The following is an 18,085-nucleotide window of genomic DNA, read 5'->3' on the forward strand; positions in this document are numbered from 1 at the left end:
GTGTGGCGTGGTATTTGGTATTATATGCATAGCTATAGCGTAGAGCGGGCCGGCCAGCGGAGGCCGGCGAGGAGCGCAAAATGCGTTCGCGTCTGTGTGCGTGCACCACACACACTGGAATAGTCCCTCGCTACGCGGTACCGCTCCCGTCAGAGCGACGGCGATATTCAACTTGAAATCTCAAAATTGAACCCGGGCTCACCTCCTGTTGGCTCTTAACTTGTATACACAGCTTTACACACTATGTTGAATTAGTTGTCTATACTGAGTCCTGTCTCTAAACTTATAGGCGTAACACACCGTCGCAACGCACCAAGGTCATTGTCCGACGCATCCATAAGTAAGAGCCAGAAAGCGATCTCTTTCTCGTTCTTACGGTGTGTTATGGCCTTTACGGTGGGAAATAAAAAAATAATGTGAGACTGTGACAAGGACAAACAATAACAGGGCTTTCTTTGCTTCTCCTACTGAAAGATACATAAGACTATCCCGTTCGGTCATTTCCCCCCACCCCTCATGACCGATCCAGTTACACTCACGGATTTAGATTTTAATAAACTTCATGGTTACACTATAGCTGGCGTAGGCGAGAAGGGATATCGTCCCATAGAAAATTTGAATTTCGCGCCTTTTTCTACTGACAAGATTTGCTTGAGCGATTATAGATCAAAGAATACTATAGATTCATGCTATAATTGTCAGTAAGTAAGTAGTGGTTATATGTATACTCTTTGGTAAATAAGAACAAAAAACTATACTGATCCTTTTGGTCGCTAGTACTAGTGTAAGACAAAGATAGTATGATTCTCTCTGTCTATGTTTGAAATGAGACAGTCCTTTGACAAACTATAGCTGTCACATCGCTGTACTCATATTCATTCTTAAAGTTTCTGAACGTACTTCATATATGTCAAAAGTGGCATGCTGCCGCACGTTGTTTACGTCTGTATAACCTACGTTTTCTTGTGAATTACTGTTTAATAAAGTTAAATTGGCCTGCAAATTGTCATAATGGTAAAAAGGGTGAGTACACAGGCTAAATATATTAGTTTTGAATAACTTACGCAGTCCATTACTTAATATTTAACAATTACCAAGCCTGGGCTGAAATATCAAATAATTCCACTATTTCGTGCTGTTACTACTTTATGAATGTTTTAGGGTGCTAAAGCCTCTATATCAGAGGACGAGGAGTCATCTCAGTTGTTAAACGAAAGCGAATCAAAGAATACAGAGCCCGCGAAGAAACGCTTGAAAACTAAAAGTTTGTATCGACAACCGACTGTAAACGAACTGAACAGACTTCAAGAAACTGAGAACTTGTTCAACTCTAACTTATTCCGTCTCCAAATAGAGGAAATATTACAGGAAGTAAAGTTGAAAGAGAAAACTGAGAAGAAAATTCAAACTTGGTTTGAAGGTTTAAAAAAGCATCTAGAAAACATCCCTGAAGATGATAAAGAATATGATTTGACTGAAAAAACCTTAGTTAAGAAGCTCAAGGTTAAATTACCAGTGAACAATCAGCTAGACAAGACAAAATGTGTCTTTAGATTTCACAAGTTCAAAAATGTTGAAATGGTTGGTTCATATGCCTTAGGCTGTCCTATAAGCTCCAAATTGATAGTAGACATACAAATAACAGTACCCGCAGAGACATACACAAAAAACGATTCAATAAACTACAGATATCATAAAAAACGAGCAGCATATTTAGCATATGTAGCATCACATTTGAAAACATCGGAAGCTGTTGAAGACCTCTCGTATACCTTTTTAAACGGATGTCAAACACAGCCAGTCCTGGATTTTAAACCTGTCGGTAAATTGGGGAACCACATAACAGCCCGGATTCACATAGCCTGTGAAGCTGAAGCGTACAAGCTGCACCGTTTCGGCCCTTCTCGTAATAACTTACGAGAGACATGGTTATTAAATAAGGAGATAGAAAACCACTCCGATGTTGGACCTCTTACCCCATATTATAACAGCAGTGTTCTCTCTGATATAACAGCATCAGCAAATAAAGATTTCCTAAAAGAAACACTAAGTAATAGTGAAAATTTGAAGCAAGCTGTAGTGCTGCTCAAGATATGGCTACGGCAAAGGAAGCTCCAAGTGTCCGGATTCATAATTAGTATGCTGGTAACACATCTGGTTCAGATAAAGAGAATCAACAATATTATGAGCAGTTATCAGATTATTCGGAATGTCTGGATTTCATTAAGTTAGTAAAGAATCTATTTCTTTTTGCAACAACGCCCAAGTTAGAGAAGAGAAAAGTTATGAACTCACAAAGTGATAGCACTTTAGTAATTAATACTAGAGTATTTCCATTCAATTTTTAGGGTTCTGTACCCAAAGGGTAAAACGGGACCCTATTACTAAGACTCCGCTGTCTGTCTGTCCGTCTGTCACCAGGCTGTATCTCATGAACCGTGATAGCTAGACAGTTGAAATTTTCACAGATGATGTATTTCTGTTGCCGCTATAACAACAAATACTAAAAATAGAATAATATAAATATTTAAGTGTGGCTCCCATACAACAAACGTAATTTTTTGCGTAATGGTAGGGAACCCTTCGTGCGTAAGTCCGACTCGCACTTTGCTGGTTTTTTTTTACTTTAAAACCTATATTTGTTACCTATTTATGTTTCCAAGGCTCTTCCAAATCACTGATCTATAAAAAATAATTTTAAAAACCACTAAGTGTAAGAATACTCTTCATAGCACTATGTCACTCACTAAAAACTTCATTTTCAGAAACCTCACAATGGAACAAAGGCATCTCCTTCCACAAAGACACCAGCTCGCCACCTCTCACAGAGTTCAACTTTCCCGTAGTATTCCTCGACATTACTGGCTACTACAATATATGCTGGCAGATGAGCACAGGGACATATGAGGCGCTGAGGCGTGAGGCGAGTTTAGCTGTGGATATGTTGGACGATGGCAGTGCGAATAGTTTCATACCATTGTTTATGACACCGGTGACGCCATTGCTGCAGTATGATTATATTTTGAGGTAAGTCCTCGATACCACTGGTTTTGCTGGCAGATGAGTGTTGGGAATTATGTACAAATCAAACAAATATAGATAAAATAATTTTAAATAAATATAATTTTTTCAATCGAAACTTGAAGAAGTATAAACTTGAAAAAAAAAAACTAGCCAAGTGCGAGTCGGACTCGCACACTAAGGGTACGCAAAAGATTACGTTTGTTGTATGGGAGCCCCACTTAAATATTTATTTTATTCTGTTTTTAGTATTTGTAGCGGCAACAGCAATGCATCATCTGTGAAAATTTTAACTGTCTAGCTATCACAGACACACGGATAGACAGACAGACAGACAGTGGAGTCTTAGTAATAGGGTCCCGTTTTTACCCTTTGGGTACGGAACCCTAAAAATAGTTTTAGGACTGTATCTTATATTAAGTATATTTGATTGGTCGAACAACAGATGCAACTAAAAAATTGTGTTTACTTTCTACGAAATTAATAAATCGCAGCCCTGTACCTCACGAACCATCTCAGTTAAGTGGGCACTTAGCACATATGGAGTATTTTTGGTAATAAATAAGGTTTGCCAGACCACCAGAGAGCTCTAGCTGGATGATATTACATTTACCTGTTAAACACCACGTCTGTCGTATGCGGTGCTTCATCATGTACCTTGTCGTCCTAACGACGGCTAGAGTTGTGCATGCTCGTTCACTGATGAGATCGCTCCCAACTAGTACAATCTCACAACTGTACTAGTTCGGTCTTTTAGTACAGTAGTACACAGAGAGAGTCGATGTTTAGTTTATCCGGTCAGATGAGTCGGATCACTCGGTTCGCTTTACTGTCATTGTCACTCCTCGGTCCTCGCTCCCATTCTGTTTGGTTCGCGTGTAGTGTACTAAAACGTACTAAGAGCAGAATCATTAGGGAATAGTTCGGTCTAGTACAGTGGAGGGAATCGTGTCTTTAAGATTTTAGTACATCAGTGCACAAGCCTAACGACGACTAACGCACGTCAGTTGACGTTTTTAGCAGTCAAAGGGTTAAACATCTTGATTCCAGGTTCAAAAACTTCCCGAAACTGAAGCAAGCAGTCCAAAACAAGGCGCCCCTAGAGTCCAAAGTGAACTACGGAATAGATGAGCTACCTCTAGTTGTGGAAACTTTACATTCGCTTTTAGCAAAAGGCCTGACGTCTAGAGCTGATCTGATACAGCCAATGGTGGAGGCCGACTTCTCCTGGCCTATTGGGAAGGCGTATGAGAAGGTTCGAGATGGGTGAGTTCACATAAAGAAAATGGGGCATTTTCTATGAAAAGGGACCTTATTGTCGATGGCGCTTACGCCGCACGGCGTCGCGCGGCATTGTATTTATATCGGAGCATCGTTTATAATGGCGTAAGCGCCATCGACAATAAGGTCCCTTTTTATAGAAAATACTACATATTGACATGATCGGCCAGTCTTGTATAAATTAATTATGTTTTGTATGTGTACATTTTTTTTGTACAATAAAGCGATTTACTACTACTACTACTAAATTCCGTTTTATGTATAAAAGTTTTATAAGGCATATAGACTAATTATTATTCATTTATAATAATAATTATTAAATATATCACAATTTTCTATCACTCACTGCATCACCTACTCACATGTTTCCATTACCCTAAGGTTGTCTGGAAGAGATCGCTCTTTAGCGATAAGACCGCCTGTTGTCTACCATAGTTTAAGTGCTTAATTTCAATTTCAATTATTTATTTATAAAATAATAATTTTACACGTCACATGCTTAATTTGTATGTCATGTTCTTCTTCATATTGGTGAGCAATAAATAATATTTGTATTGTATTGTAGACTGTAATTTTCTTTAGGGTTACATTTGCCTATTTATTGCTTGTAAAATAACCCTTAAAGTGGCAGGAACCGCCTCGCGGACAATTAATGTCATTAAATTTGGAATTTGATTAATTAAAATAAAATCGAAATTCCTTCAACTCATAAATGACGTATGCGACTTGAAAGGATATAGTGTTAATGTTCTATGCTGTCCTCTGTAAACAAAAATATGGTATTAACATCAACCATGTTAGGATAGATGGTGCCTGGAAGTATAATAAGAAAATCCTTTAATTAACGCATTGAGGCCGGGCCGGTCGGCGGGTTCTCTGTTCGTATTCGCTTTCCTCTGTAAAGCGGGAAAACGCTGGCATCGACTACGAAAACGTTGGCAGTGATTGTGTTAAGCATAATTTTTGTATTGTAGGTATGAAGAGAAGCTGTGTTTCGGTTTCGTCTTAAACCAGGAGCACGCACTTAACATCATCGACAAAGGTCCGGCCGCCAATTTGCCTGAGGCTGAAGAATTTAGGTATTTATTTAAATTTCGAGTATAGACTAACATACATAATTAATATTTAATTTAAAAAACCGTCCAAGTGCGGTCCGGACTCGCGCACGAAGGCTTCCGTACCATTATCTATAAAAACGGCAAAACAATCACGTTTGTTGTATGGGAGCCCCCCTTAAATATTTATTTTATTCTGTTTTTAGTATGTGTTGTTATAGCGACAAGAGAAATACATTATCTGTGAAAATTTCAACTGTCTAGCTATCACGGTTCATGAGATACAGCCTGGTGACAGACGGACAGACAGACAGACAGACAGCGAAGTCTTAGTAATAGGGTCCCGTTTTTACCCGTTGGGTACGGAACCCTAAAAATTGTTGTTATTCTGTCCCGTGAGCCAGGCGATGATATCACCAAATATCACGTGAGGGAGAGGGGGGTCTCGGCAAATATCACGTAAGCTTTCTCTGACAAATAATAGCATAACATTGCGAGAAAATTATTTCAGATTAAAATACGTTTCTAGACTAAACTATGGAGAAATCTGACACAATACTCCAAATACTACTCTTAACAAAAATAACAATGCAAATTGTGTTTACAAAATTTACTATTCTGGGGACTTCTTTCTAATGTTTAAAAAGTATAGTGCTGATTTTGAATCCAGAACAAGCGAAAGAAATTATCTTGACCGTAGTGTTCGTTCCTCACCGTTTTTTTTTATGCAGAGGTTTCTGGGGCGACAAGTCCGAACTGCGCCGTTTCCAAGATGGCTCCATCACAGAGACGTGCGTGTGGGAGGGAGACACCCTATCGGAGCGCCGCTCTATCCCACGACAAATTGTGGAATACCTCCTCAAGACGAAATATGGTGAGTTTATGCTACAACGCTCTATAATAATGTCTTGTGTTATCGATTTATAATAAAAATGATTTTAAATTTGGCTTATGCCTCTCTTATTTCTTTTAGGACATACAATAAGTAATAAAATATATAACGGTTAGAAATCTGGCTTTAACAATAGTAATTCTACCACTAGATTTGCTGAAAAAGCATTCAAAAACATAATTAATTTAAGACATATTTTTTTCTTAAATAGTTTTGTTTTCAGACATTCCACCCACGGACATATTCCACATTCTCGAACAGCTGAATTCTCTCACAACCCGCAAACAGTACACCCGCGAAAAAAGAATCGAGAGCGAGGAGAGCGCTCTAGCGGCGTTACAAGCGGCCGATGATTTACGCAGAGACTTACGCGGGCTTACGCAAATACCGCTAGATGTCAGCGCTGTTTATGGTAAGTTTTTTTTACTGGATAAGATTTTCCTTGGGATGAATGTGAGACCTTCTCTTCGCTCGGTCGATTAAAGGAGGCCATTTAAAAAGGAATTACATTTTAAAGTGTTTTTTAGGGTTCCGTACCGAAAGGGTAAAAACGTCCTATTACTAAAACTCTGCTATCCGTCTTGCAAGAGCACCGGGCTTGCGATCCGGTGGTCGTGGGTTTAAGTCCCACCCAAGACTGAACTTTTCCATCTTTAGGGTTCCGTACCCCTAAGGGTAAAAACGGGACCCTATTACTAAGACTTCGCTGTCTGTCTGTCTGTATCTTCCGTCGCAAGTTTCGCACGGCTCGCCGTATTTTTTATTCCTTTCTAATTTGCTCGGCGCGCGCTTAAAAACGAAGACAGTTCACGGGCAAAATAAGTAAAGTTGTTATTGTACTTGTTAGAACGTGACAGGCATGGTGACAGGCGATAGATATGCGACCGTGCTTAGCCCGCAGACTTCGCATTCGCTCGTCAACTACATACTGGTACCATTTATTCCTATATAGATTATAATTTTAGGTTGAATGACCCTCGATGTATCTATTTTATAATTATGTTCCATGTTTAATGGTTTTCACTGTATGATATCCTCACGTTAAATGTGTATAGGAACGTCAGCAGTGTTCAGCTACTGCGAGCCCGCGCCGCCGCTGCCGGCGCCGCCATACAATCCGTGGCGGCGCGGCGGCACGTGTCTGCTCAAGGACATAGAGAGGGATGGCGTGCTCCGAGCGCCGGAGTTCGTGCCGGTTTGCGAAACCGTTGTTGAGTTGGGTAAGTTTATTTGTTTATTTGTGACTTTCTCAATCAAAAGGTACCACTTTGGCATTGTGTAAACAGGGCAAAGTATGTTATCTTCATACAAACCATAGAGTAACTTATACTAGAGCGGTACTGTCATAGTAAATTTTGTAACCACAGTAAATTCACTGCCATCTATCGACACACTTTAAAACTAAAAATGAAGATTTATAAAAATACGATAAAATGTATTTAAATATGGATAAATGATTTGCATTAATTATTTTTATGATTTTGACCCATGTTCTTTCACTGATATGCGTAAAAATTGTTAAATAACAAACGAAACCGTCAACGCCATCTATACGACAGTAGGCCAAAGCTAGTACCGCCCTCTGATCGAGAGTAAAATTTTCTTGATTTTCGAGGCACGTTTTTTCCTTAGACTGTATCCATCTATTACGGAGTTATATCTATCTTTGATACAAACGCACCGCGCGCGACTTGTATCTATGGTCGCCGCACGCACACTCAAACAAGATCTCGACCTGCGCACTGAGAAACGCGGCACAAAATACTGGACGGAGATCTCCGGCCGGGGTAGATAGAGGGGTGTTTTTTTCTCAAAACCTTGACAAATATATATGGGGGTTTTATGGCCGGAGATATCCGTTCTGGGTAGACGACGCAATAAAATGTTCCTCTTATATTTTAGGTCACAGCGGCAAATGGCCCGGCGAATTAGAAGCCTTCCGTTGCCTAAAAGCAGCCTTCAACCTACAAATAGCAGACAGATTAAACAAACAGTTCGATCTGCCAACCCACGCCTACCCGACGCATATAGACGTCTTGAAGAACGGACTGGTTTTCAGGCTGGTAATAGCGCATCCGAAGGAGATCACTCTTTTGAGGAGAGAGGTAGGTTTCAACCTCCTGACAGATTAAGTAGGCAGCTCGATCTGCCAACCCACGCCTACCCGACGCATATAGACGTCTTGAAGAACGGACTGGTTTTCAGGCTGGTCATAGCGCATCCGAAGGACATCACTCTTTTGAGGAGAGAGGTAGGTTTCAACCTCCTGACAGATTAAGTAGGCAGTTCGATCTGCCAACCCACGCCTACCCGACGCATATAGACGTCTTGAAGAACGGGCTGGTTTTCAGGCTGGTCATAGCGCATCCGAAGGAGATCACTCTTTTGAGGAGAGAGGTAGGTTTCAATCTCCTGACAGATTAAGTAGGCAGTTCGATCTGCCAACCCACGCCTACCCGACGCATATAAACTTGAAGAATGAACTAGTTTTAAGTCCGACTCACGCTTGACTGCACATTTCTAATAGGTTTTCCTGTCATCTATAGGTAAAAAACTATTATGTGTATTTTTTTCAAAATTTTAGACCCAGTAGTTTCGGAGATAAAGGGGTATAGTCATTTTTTGCCTATTTTCTTGAATAACCTAAAATGTTTATCCTAAAATTATAAAAAATCGCAATGAGCTCTTTCATTTCATATGTAACACAACATAGTTTGAAAAACTTTATTTTTGAATTTTTACCCCCCAAAAGTGGCCCCCATTTGTTTACGTTACATTTCCGTCTTTGAGTCCCAAACTTACATATGTATACCAAATTCCAACTTAATTGTTCCAGTTGTTTTTAAGAAAATAGGCTGTGACAGACGGACAGACAAACAGACAGACGCAAGAGTGATCCCATAAGGGTTCCGGTTTTTCCTTTTCCTTCCCGGATCGCTAGCCCGGTGCTCTTCCATCTAAGCTACCGAGACCTTAACCAATACAGCGAATATTTCCACCATATATGAGCCTTAACGCCCTAGCGACATCTACTGTAAGAGTGTTATACTTTCAGACGGCTACCGAGTTCCAAGTCATATTGGAAATTCATCAAGTGAATTTTTCCACTTTTAATAGGGGATATTACTGCGATCTTCTGTCACCAGAGTGCAGCACTAACCTTTTTAGTAAACCATAGAGTAACTTATACATACTGTACCTTTATCATTTTTTTGGCAAGTTTTCAGAGATAATAAAATATGACATTGATGCATCAAAGCGGTTTGCTTACAGAGGACCTACCGGGAAACGCGAATCAGAAATTTGCCTGCCTCTATCGCTCGAATATGCAAGAGTGACAGAGATGTTATATAACAAAATTTCGATTTTCTTGTTTCGCGCTAGACCCTCAGATTGTGGTAGTGGCGCCACCTACGCAGAGATTCGCGTAATATTTCCTATTCGTTCAGAGATGTTTATGTCTTGGCACTCTCACTTTCAACGCTTTTTTCAGGTGGAGAATGGAGTAGTAAAGTTCAAAGAAAGCGAGGAAAGTGTCAGATTGCAACGCGACACAGTTTTGTTGCCTCGACTTAGGGGTGCTTTGCATGGGTAAGTCATACAAATTATAACACTAATTGTGACGTTTTCAACCAAAAGGTACCACATTGTCGCTTGTCGATAAGGTTGATTTCAAATTGAAGCTATATGGAAATAGCGCCTTATTGACAATCGGCAATAAGTTCCCTTTTGGATGAAAATGCGTACCCAAAGGGTAAAAACGGGACCCTATTACTTAGACTCCGCTGTCCGTCTGTCTGTCTGTCACCAGGCTGTATCTCATCAACCGTGATAGCTAGACAGTTGAAATTTTCACAGATGATGTATTTATGTTGCCGCTATAACAACAAATACTAAAAAGTACGGAACCCTCGGTGGGCGAGTCCGACTCGCACTTGTCCGGTTTTTTTTGACAAGTTTTCAGAGATAATAAAATATGACATTGATGCATCAAGGCGGTTTGTTTACAGAGGACCTAGCGAGAAATGCGAATTCGAAATTTCGCTATCTGCCTCTCTATCGCTCGAATATGCGAGAGTGACAGAGATGTTAGATAACGAAATTTCGATCTTCTTGTTTCGGGACCCTCAGATTGTGGTAGGGGCGCCCCCTACGCAGAGTTTCGCGTAATATTCCCTATTCTATAATAGTTATTTGTCCACAGGCTGCACCAACGCCACCCCTCCTTCGGCGTGTCCTCCTGCCTCCTCCGCCGCTTCCTCTCCGCCCACCTCCTCGCCCCCCACCTCCCCCCCCTGGTCCCCTCACTCCTCACGGCCCGGGTGTACACCTCCCCCCCTCCTCACGCGGCGCCGGTGGTCCCGCAAGTCGGGTTCATGAGGAGCTTGAGGTTGTTGTGTGAGACGAATTGGGGGAGCGAGATGGTGGTGCTGGATTTTAATGGTGATATGAAACGTGAGTACCTATTAAATATATTTATAAGTATTACAGGATATTTCGGTCAATAAGGTTTTGTTATATGTCATAATTTGATTTTCTATAATCATATAGTCAATATTACAAGCCTTAGTTGAGGCTGACCAAGTGAATCGAGTCACCATTTTTTTATTTCTTTATGTGGCAACAATTTTACTTATCAAATAAGCTGTTAGTATGATTTCGTACTAATTTTATTGCCAAACCTTACGTTTTTTATTTTCCGGATTTTTCGTGAAACGCAATTTATTAAACCGTTCACATTCTAATATTGAAATATTTATACATATAGTCTGTTATTTGTATAGTTTTTATTAGTTTTTTTTTTCTTGTGTAATTTAACATTTATATTTATGTAATTGTTTTTTGTAATTTTGGATTTTATTGTTTGTAAAAATTGACATGTAAAAGTGCCCCTGTGGCCTATTTGCTGAATAAATGTTTGATGTTTGAGTACTAGCTTTTGCCCGCGACTTCGTCTGCGTGGACTTAGTAGTCGACTAACCGCAGCGAGATAGAGCTTTATGCAGGCGCTAAGAATAGCGCCTGCATAAAGTCTAATGGCAATCATTCAATTTGAGCATAAGCTAAATTGCTTACACAAATTATCAGGCAATTAATTAATTATCTCAATTCTACCTCGCTTTTGACCCTCTTAAGGATAAAAACTATCCTACGTCCTTCTCCGTGACTCAAACTATCTCTATGCCAAATTTCAACTAAATCGGTTCAGCGGTTTAAGCGTGAAGAGGTAGACAGACAGACTTTCGCATTTTTATAAATTTCTCGCTTTTGCCCGCGATTTCGTCTGCGTGGAATTAGTAATTGGGGTACCTTAATTTTTAAACAAATCTAAACATCCTTTTTTCACCCCCAAATTGGTCCACTCTATAAATTTCCACCCCATTTTTTACACACTTAAGGGATGATTTCGTGGATAAAAATTATTCTATATCCTTTCCCACGGCTCAAACTATCCCCGTACCAAGTTTCATCTAAATCGGTTCAGCCGTTATTGATTCCTCATACAAATTTCCACCCCCCTTGAGGGATGAGTTCTGCGATAAAAAGTATCTTATGTCCTTCCCCGGGACTCAAACTATCTCTATTTTTCAATTAAATCGGTTGAGCGGTTTAAGCGTGAAGAGGTAACAGACAGACGGACAGACACACTTTCGCATTTATAATATTAGTATGAATTTGCTTGCTATGTTTACACATCGTATTTTTTACACAGGCGAAGAACTCTTAGAAATCGAAACAAAATTCTCCCAACGTGACGCCTCAGCGCCATACATGTACATAGTGACGTCATACGACGGCGACCTACCCTCCGTATGGACCATGCATTCACCGACAAAACATACTGTATTACGTGCACAAGCGTTAGCAAGGAATACATTAATATATATGGAAGACAAATTGATGAAGAATATGCTTGATAATGTATTGGTAAGTAATTTCTATAAGAATTTCCCTTCACCCAGGTAGCATTTATACGTCGTTATGACGTCATAATTATGTCACAATGACGTCATAATTACGACATTATGACGTCTCTGACGTCACTGCTACCTGGGCAGTAACTAGTTCGCTGTGTGACTGACGAGGTAAAATAAAAATAAACCGGACAAGTGCGAATCAGACTCGCCCACCGAGGGTTCCAAACTTAGTATTTGTTGTTATAGCGGCAACCGAAATACATCATCTGTGAAAATTTCAACTGTCTAGTTATCACTGTTCATGAGATACAGCCTAAAAAGGAACCCTAAAAAGGAATTTCTAGTGCCGCATATAGAATACGATTTTTTTTTAAACCTGCAACTTTAGCTAGTGGTACGTAGACAGATACTATTATATTAGGTATACATGTATATATAGTGACGTCATATCACGGCGACCTACCCTCCGTATGGACCATGCATTCACCGACAAAACATACTGTATTACGTGCACAAGCGTTAGCGAGGAATACATTAATATATATGGAAGACAAATTGATGAAGAATATGCTTGATAATGTATTGGTAAGTAATTTCTATAAGAATTTCCCTTCTGTAACTAGTTCGCTGTGTGACGAGGTAAAATAAAAACCTGGCAAGTGCGAGTCGGACTCGCCCACCGAGTGTTCCGTCCTTTTTAGTATTTGATGTTATAGCGGCAACAGAAATACATCATCTGTGAAAATTTCAACTGTCTAATCACGGTTCATGAGATACAGCCTGGTGACGGACAGACAGACGGACAGCCGGATAGTGGAGTCTTAGTAATAGGGTCCCGTTTTTACCCTTTGGGTATGAAACCCAAAAAAAACACCGACAAAACATACTGTATTACGTACACAAGCTTTGACCAGAAATACACTCGCTTTCATGGAGAATAAGTTGATGCAAGATATGCTTGATAATGTATTGGTGAATAATTTATTGAAATGTGCAGTCAAGCGTGAGTCCGACTTAACTAAGTTTCTGATCCGACCCCTACGGGTTTTTTAAATACATTTCTCTCACGTTTCACATAAAAAAATACATTGTGAAAAATGTGTAATACGCCCTTGGAACGCGAGTCCGACTCGCACTTGGCCGGTTTATACAAGCTTTTTATTAACTTGCAATGTACCTATGTAAGTAAGTATGTGTGTATGTAATATGTTTGTACTGGTCAAATCTTGCACGTTAAATTTGACCCACTTCCCGGTTTCCGATGAAGTTCAAAATTTTCATACATATGTAAGTCGGGTGACAATGCAATATTATGGTACCATCGAGCTGATCTGATGATGGATACAGGAGGTGGCCATAGGAACTCTGTGATTAAACAACGCAACCTAATTGTGTTTGGGCTTTTTAGAATTGTCTCGATGAGTATTATAGTTGCCTGTGGAAAGAAAAGTACAGTCAGCAATAAAAGTTTGTACCAAAAATTAAATATTTGCCAAAAACTTTTTCAATGTATCCTTATTTAATAGTATTATTTTATTAAAAACTGTAATAGATGTCATATATTAAAGAAAAAGTGACGAAGCCCTCCAGTGGTGAAGGCCGGATTCGAACCGGCGTCTTTAGCTATCGCGGCTAACGCCATGAACCCCTAGGCCACCCCGCCACGGCGGTGTCCGTCCGAATTTCTCGACTATATGCCATCTTAGTAAGACTAGGCGTCTTTGACCAGCTCTAAGGGCAAGCAGTGCGCGCTTGCACCTCCTAAACGAACTCCTTAAGGATTTACGTTGTAGCGAGAGAGACTGGTGCTGCCATCTATGAACAAGTTTGGGAACAAATCAAATTATTTTATTAAATATTTTGATTTGTGTTTTTTTTTGTTTTTTGTTTTTTAGTATTATTTTATGTTTATTTTTTATTTCAGAGCGCCTTCGTCCCGTCCTACGCCGGCTACGACGTACTAATCCACCTCCACCCGTCACTGACTCCATACGTGTCCGAGCGGGTCGACGTGAGGCCGAACCCTAAACCGTTACCCGACGGCGCCGGTGACGTCATACCCGTTGTGGAGTTCAACCCTGTGACGAGATACTTGGATGAACTCAAGGTGAAGCTTTATAAAGCCTGACCAGTAATATATAATCACGCGCCATGTTGCGGAATTTCACTGGAACTAATTTTTTCATACTATACTGAACTGTCACCCTATATAGGTACATGAGAATGAACAGCGCCCTCTTGACAATGATCATATATTACTGGTCAGGCTTTAATATGATATTTTCTTCTCGGAGCGGCAGCTGACGTTCACGAGACTTATTTATTTTATTGTAACCAATTATTGGAGCGACGACCTGGTGAAGGTCGCGGGAATTCGGTGGTTGCGAGCGGCACAGGATCGGTCGGAGTGGCGAGCCTTGGGGGAGGCCTATGTCCAGCAGTGGACGTCTATCGGCTGACATGATGATGATGATGACGATGAACCAATTATTAAGATATCGCATATAGCAATAAGCGAGTGATGCTCTCTGAACATAGCTATTTCACTCTAACTATATGCGCGAAGCGCACATGTAGGATCAAGGCGGCGCGATGCAATAGTAAGAGTGTTACTATACCTCACTCTAACTATGTATGTATAGTCAAAGATAGATATAACTCCGTAATAGATAGATACAGTCTAAGGAAAAAACGTGCCTCGAAAATCAAGAAAATTTGATTCTCGTTCAGAGGGCGCTACTAGTTTTGTCCAACAGTCGTATAGATGGCGTTGACGGTTTCGTTTGTTATTTAACAATTTTAACGCATATCAGTGAAAGAACATGGGTCAAAATCATAAAAATAATTAATGCAAATAAAAAAAAATCATTTATCTATATTTAAATACATTCTATCGTATTTTTATAAATCTTCATTTTTAGTTTTAAAGTGTGTCGACAGATGGCAGTGAATTTACTGGGGTTACAAAATTTACTATGGCAGTACCGCTCTAGTATAAGTTACTCTCTGGTATAGTGGTACAGCTGACGTTCACGAGGCTTCATGATACATCCTAAATCACTTTACAAGTAGTGTGCGGTCCGTAAAATCGATGAAAAGGAGTTATTATCTTGCACAAAAAAAAATGTTTGAGGATCATATTTTTGCCCAGTGACAATAATATAATTTTCTATAGAAATATATATTGACTTATGGTCTATTGAACAATATCAAATACATATATTGATTTATTAAATATATCAATAACGTGTCACTCACGAAAAAGTCGAAAAACGCTCGACATGTTTCACTCCGTACCGAGGAGTATCATCAGGAGCTTGCATTGCGTTTAATATGTCTGTGTCTCACGGAAGTTTTGTTATTAAAACATATATTGATTGTTTTAGAGTGCATACAGCGACTTCGCCCTGTTCTTCCACGATTACTACGGCGGTGAAATAATCGCAGTGCTGTGGAAACCAGACATTGGAGACGAGAAAGAGTTACAGGTGAGATATCATTATCTTCGAAATTAAACCTGAGACATATTTCAAAATATTTAGATCAGTACGGTTTCACTCACATATTAATAACGGGTCACTCACGTATTTTAAGTCAAAAACGCTCGACATGTTTCACTCCGTACCGAGGAGCGTCATCAGGAGCTTGCGTCGACGGTGACGGACCGGCGCAGACTGCGGGCCGCAGCCCTCCGCGCCCGATGACTCGGCGCGGGCGCCGGTGGCGGCAGGGGGGGGCGAGAAGGGGGGGTGGTTTCACTCACTATTGTTTTTAATCGCTTTTGGCGACATGTTTCGGATTCGTCGGGAATCCTTCCTCAGGCACGACTGTCTGCGGCGGTTGTACTCCGTGCGCTGCCCTAGATTCATTTTTTAGAACATTTTTTCACGATTTTAATTTCACGATTTTAAGATACACATGTCCCAAATTGTTTAGTACGCAATCACCAAAGTATGACTAAAGTATTTGCCACACTGGATGCGTTCTGCGGGCAGCGGTCAGGTCAAACTTCAACTTCGAAGGTTGCTGTCAATGTTAAGATAAGATAATATTTATTGAATAACTGTGTACAGATGTTGGCAATAATACATTAGGAAGCGACAGTTTATCCATCAAGGACGTACAATATACTTAAGACTAACCTATAACTAAATAACAAAATTAATACATGCATGCACTATTATCATAATCGTCAAATTCTTTCATGCTGTAGAACACTCTACTAATAAGCCTTTTTTTTAAACACATACATAATGCGGGTTTGACCTGACCGCTGACCGCAGAACGCATCCAGTGTGGCAAATCCTTAAGGGTTGAAAAAACGTATTAAAAATTGTCTCTCTTACTCAGGTGGCGAACGCAAGCGCCCTCCGACCGACAGGCAAAGGCGACAAGTACAAAGTGAACACGGCCGCCATTATTGAAGACTTCAAGATACTGGGAGCGGGGTTAGTGAAACATGTCACTGTTAATACGTAGAACATTTAATATAGCTGTTATGGTAATATTTGAGGTTATCATTTATCATCCTTATCACTTATGGTAGTACAAAGGTAGTGGACGGTCTCAATATTTATTTCAAGTTATAGACATGAAACCGAGCGACCAGGGGTAAGAGAAAGACATATTCATGTAATGACAGTTTCATGTATGGCAGCATAATCCTTTTTCCCTTTCACTCTTATACATTTCGGTATTTCGCCATCGCCTCCTTGCTATGATGCCCACATGATGCCATAACCCGACCATGAAAAACTGCCCGGTCGGTGATAAAGACAAAGCATAGCACTATTTTCTCTTTCCTCTTATAGGAATCGCAATAAGACTATCTTTGTCTATCAAAGAGTGTCAAGCCCTTGCCTGCCACCATAGACATAGTATAGTAGTTATAGACATGAAACCGAGCGACCAGGGGTAAGAGAAAGACATATTCATGTAATGACAGTTTCATGTATGGCAGCATAATTCTTTTTCTCTTTCACTTTTATAGATTTCGGTATTTCGCCATCGCCTCCTTGCTATGATGCCATAACCCGACCATGTAAAAATGCCCGGTCGGTGATAAAGAAAAAGCATAGCACTATTTTCTCTTTCCTCTTATAGGAATCGCCATAAGACTATCTTTGTCTATCAAAGAGAGTCAAGCCATTGCCTGCTACCGACAGGTGGTTTATAGACAACGTTCTAGTGAGGTCATTGACCGCTGTATTACGGCCGCTATATCACGGCACCGCTTTCTTTGGAAACCAGCGGTGTCAGCATGGTTCCATTTTTATCGTCTGTCACTATGCCTGTCACTTTCGCACTTACTTGTTAGAACGTGAGAGGCATGGTGACAGGTGATAAAAATGACACCGTGCTACGGTCGCAGAGCTTAAAGGAGACAAGTAGAAAGTGAACACAGCGGCCATTATTGAAGACTTCAAGATATTGACCGCGGGGGTTAGTGAAACTGCAAACTGCAATCGCAGTTTGGCGAGGAATATAATTATAAGAAAATTGTTGTGTTGTAATTTGTGATAAATAAATAAAAATAAAAAAAAACATGTCACTATACAGGGTGGCTAAAAAATAAGTGCATTCCCGTTGCCAGGGAGGTTTTGGGATTATACTGAGCAACTTTTACTATGGGGAAAACGCGACAAAAATTTGGCTTTTTCATACATTTTGGCTGGTCCATTTTCTATGGGAGGGTAAATTTTTTTCGGTAAACTTTTTTTTGAGTGAACGGAACCCTTCGTGCGCGAGTCCCCGACTCGCACTTGGCCGGTTTTTTCGTAGATCTATGTTACAATCTTTTATAGGGTAGGGTAGGGTTTGTGGGATATAAGGCTTTTAATTTAATAAAGCAGATAGGTAAGTAAAAGTATACAAACTGCAGTAATAAATACTTTAATGCTAAAGTGATAATAAGTTTG

The 18,085-nt window shown here is 40.1% G+C and overlaps 1 protein-coding gene across 2 annotated transcripts; it reads left to right on the forward strand.

The window, feature by feature from the left end:
* The first annotated feature begins 896 nt into the window (after positions 1-896).
* Positions 897-16,672, forward strand: LOC134748893 (nucleolar protein 6). Of its 2 annotated transcripts, XM_063683724.1 has the most exons (15): positions 897-1,023; positions 1,162-2,227; positions 2,766-3,027; positions 4,072-4,287; positions 5,277-5,381; positions 6,089-6,231; positions 6,473-6,661; positions 7,305-7,469; positions 8,152-8,354; positions 9,743-9,840; positions 10,454-10,704; positions 11,963-12,177; positions 14,092-14,274; positions 15,554-15,655; positions 16,518-16,672. In XM_063683724.1, the coding sequence occupies exons 1-15, from the start codon at positions 1,012-1,014 to the stop codon at positions 16,644-16,646; spliced, it is 3,339 nt and encodes a 1,112-aa protein (XP_063539794.1). In that variant the 5' UTR covers positions 897-1,011; the 3' UTR covers positions 16,647-16,672. The 2 variants fall into 2 exon arrangements, with proteins under 2 accessions (XP_063539794.1, XP_063539795.1); XM_063683725.1 differs by lacking the exon at positions 4,072-4,287.
* The last annotated feature ends 1,413 nt before the right edge of the window (positions 16,673-18,085 follow it).

The sequence above is a fragment of the Cydia strobilella genome, chromosome 17 (assembly GCF_947568885.1).
Source record: "Cydia strobilella chromosome 17, ilCydStro3.1, whole genome shotgun sequence".
Taxonomy (NCBI): Eukaryota; Metazoa; Arthropoda; class Insecta; order Lepidoptera; family Tortricidae; genus Cydia; species Cydia strobilella.

Bases quoted from the DNA above. Each gene is read 5' to 3' on its own strand.
- LOC134748893 (XM_063683724.1), top strand. The intron at 3,028-4,071 runs GTAAGTCCTCGA...TCTTGATTCCAG, and splicing joins CAGTATGATTATATTTTGAG to GTTCAAAAACTTCCCGAAAC. The intron at 4,288-5,276 runs GTGAGTTCACAT...TTTGTATTGTAG, and splicing joins TATGAGAAGGTTCGAGATGG to GTATGAAGAGAAGCTGTGTT.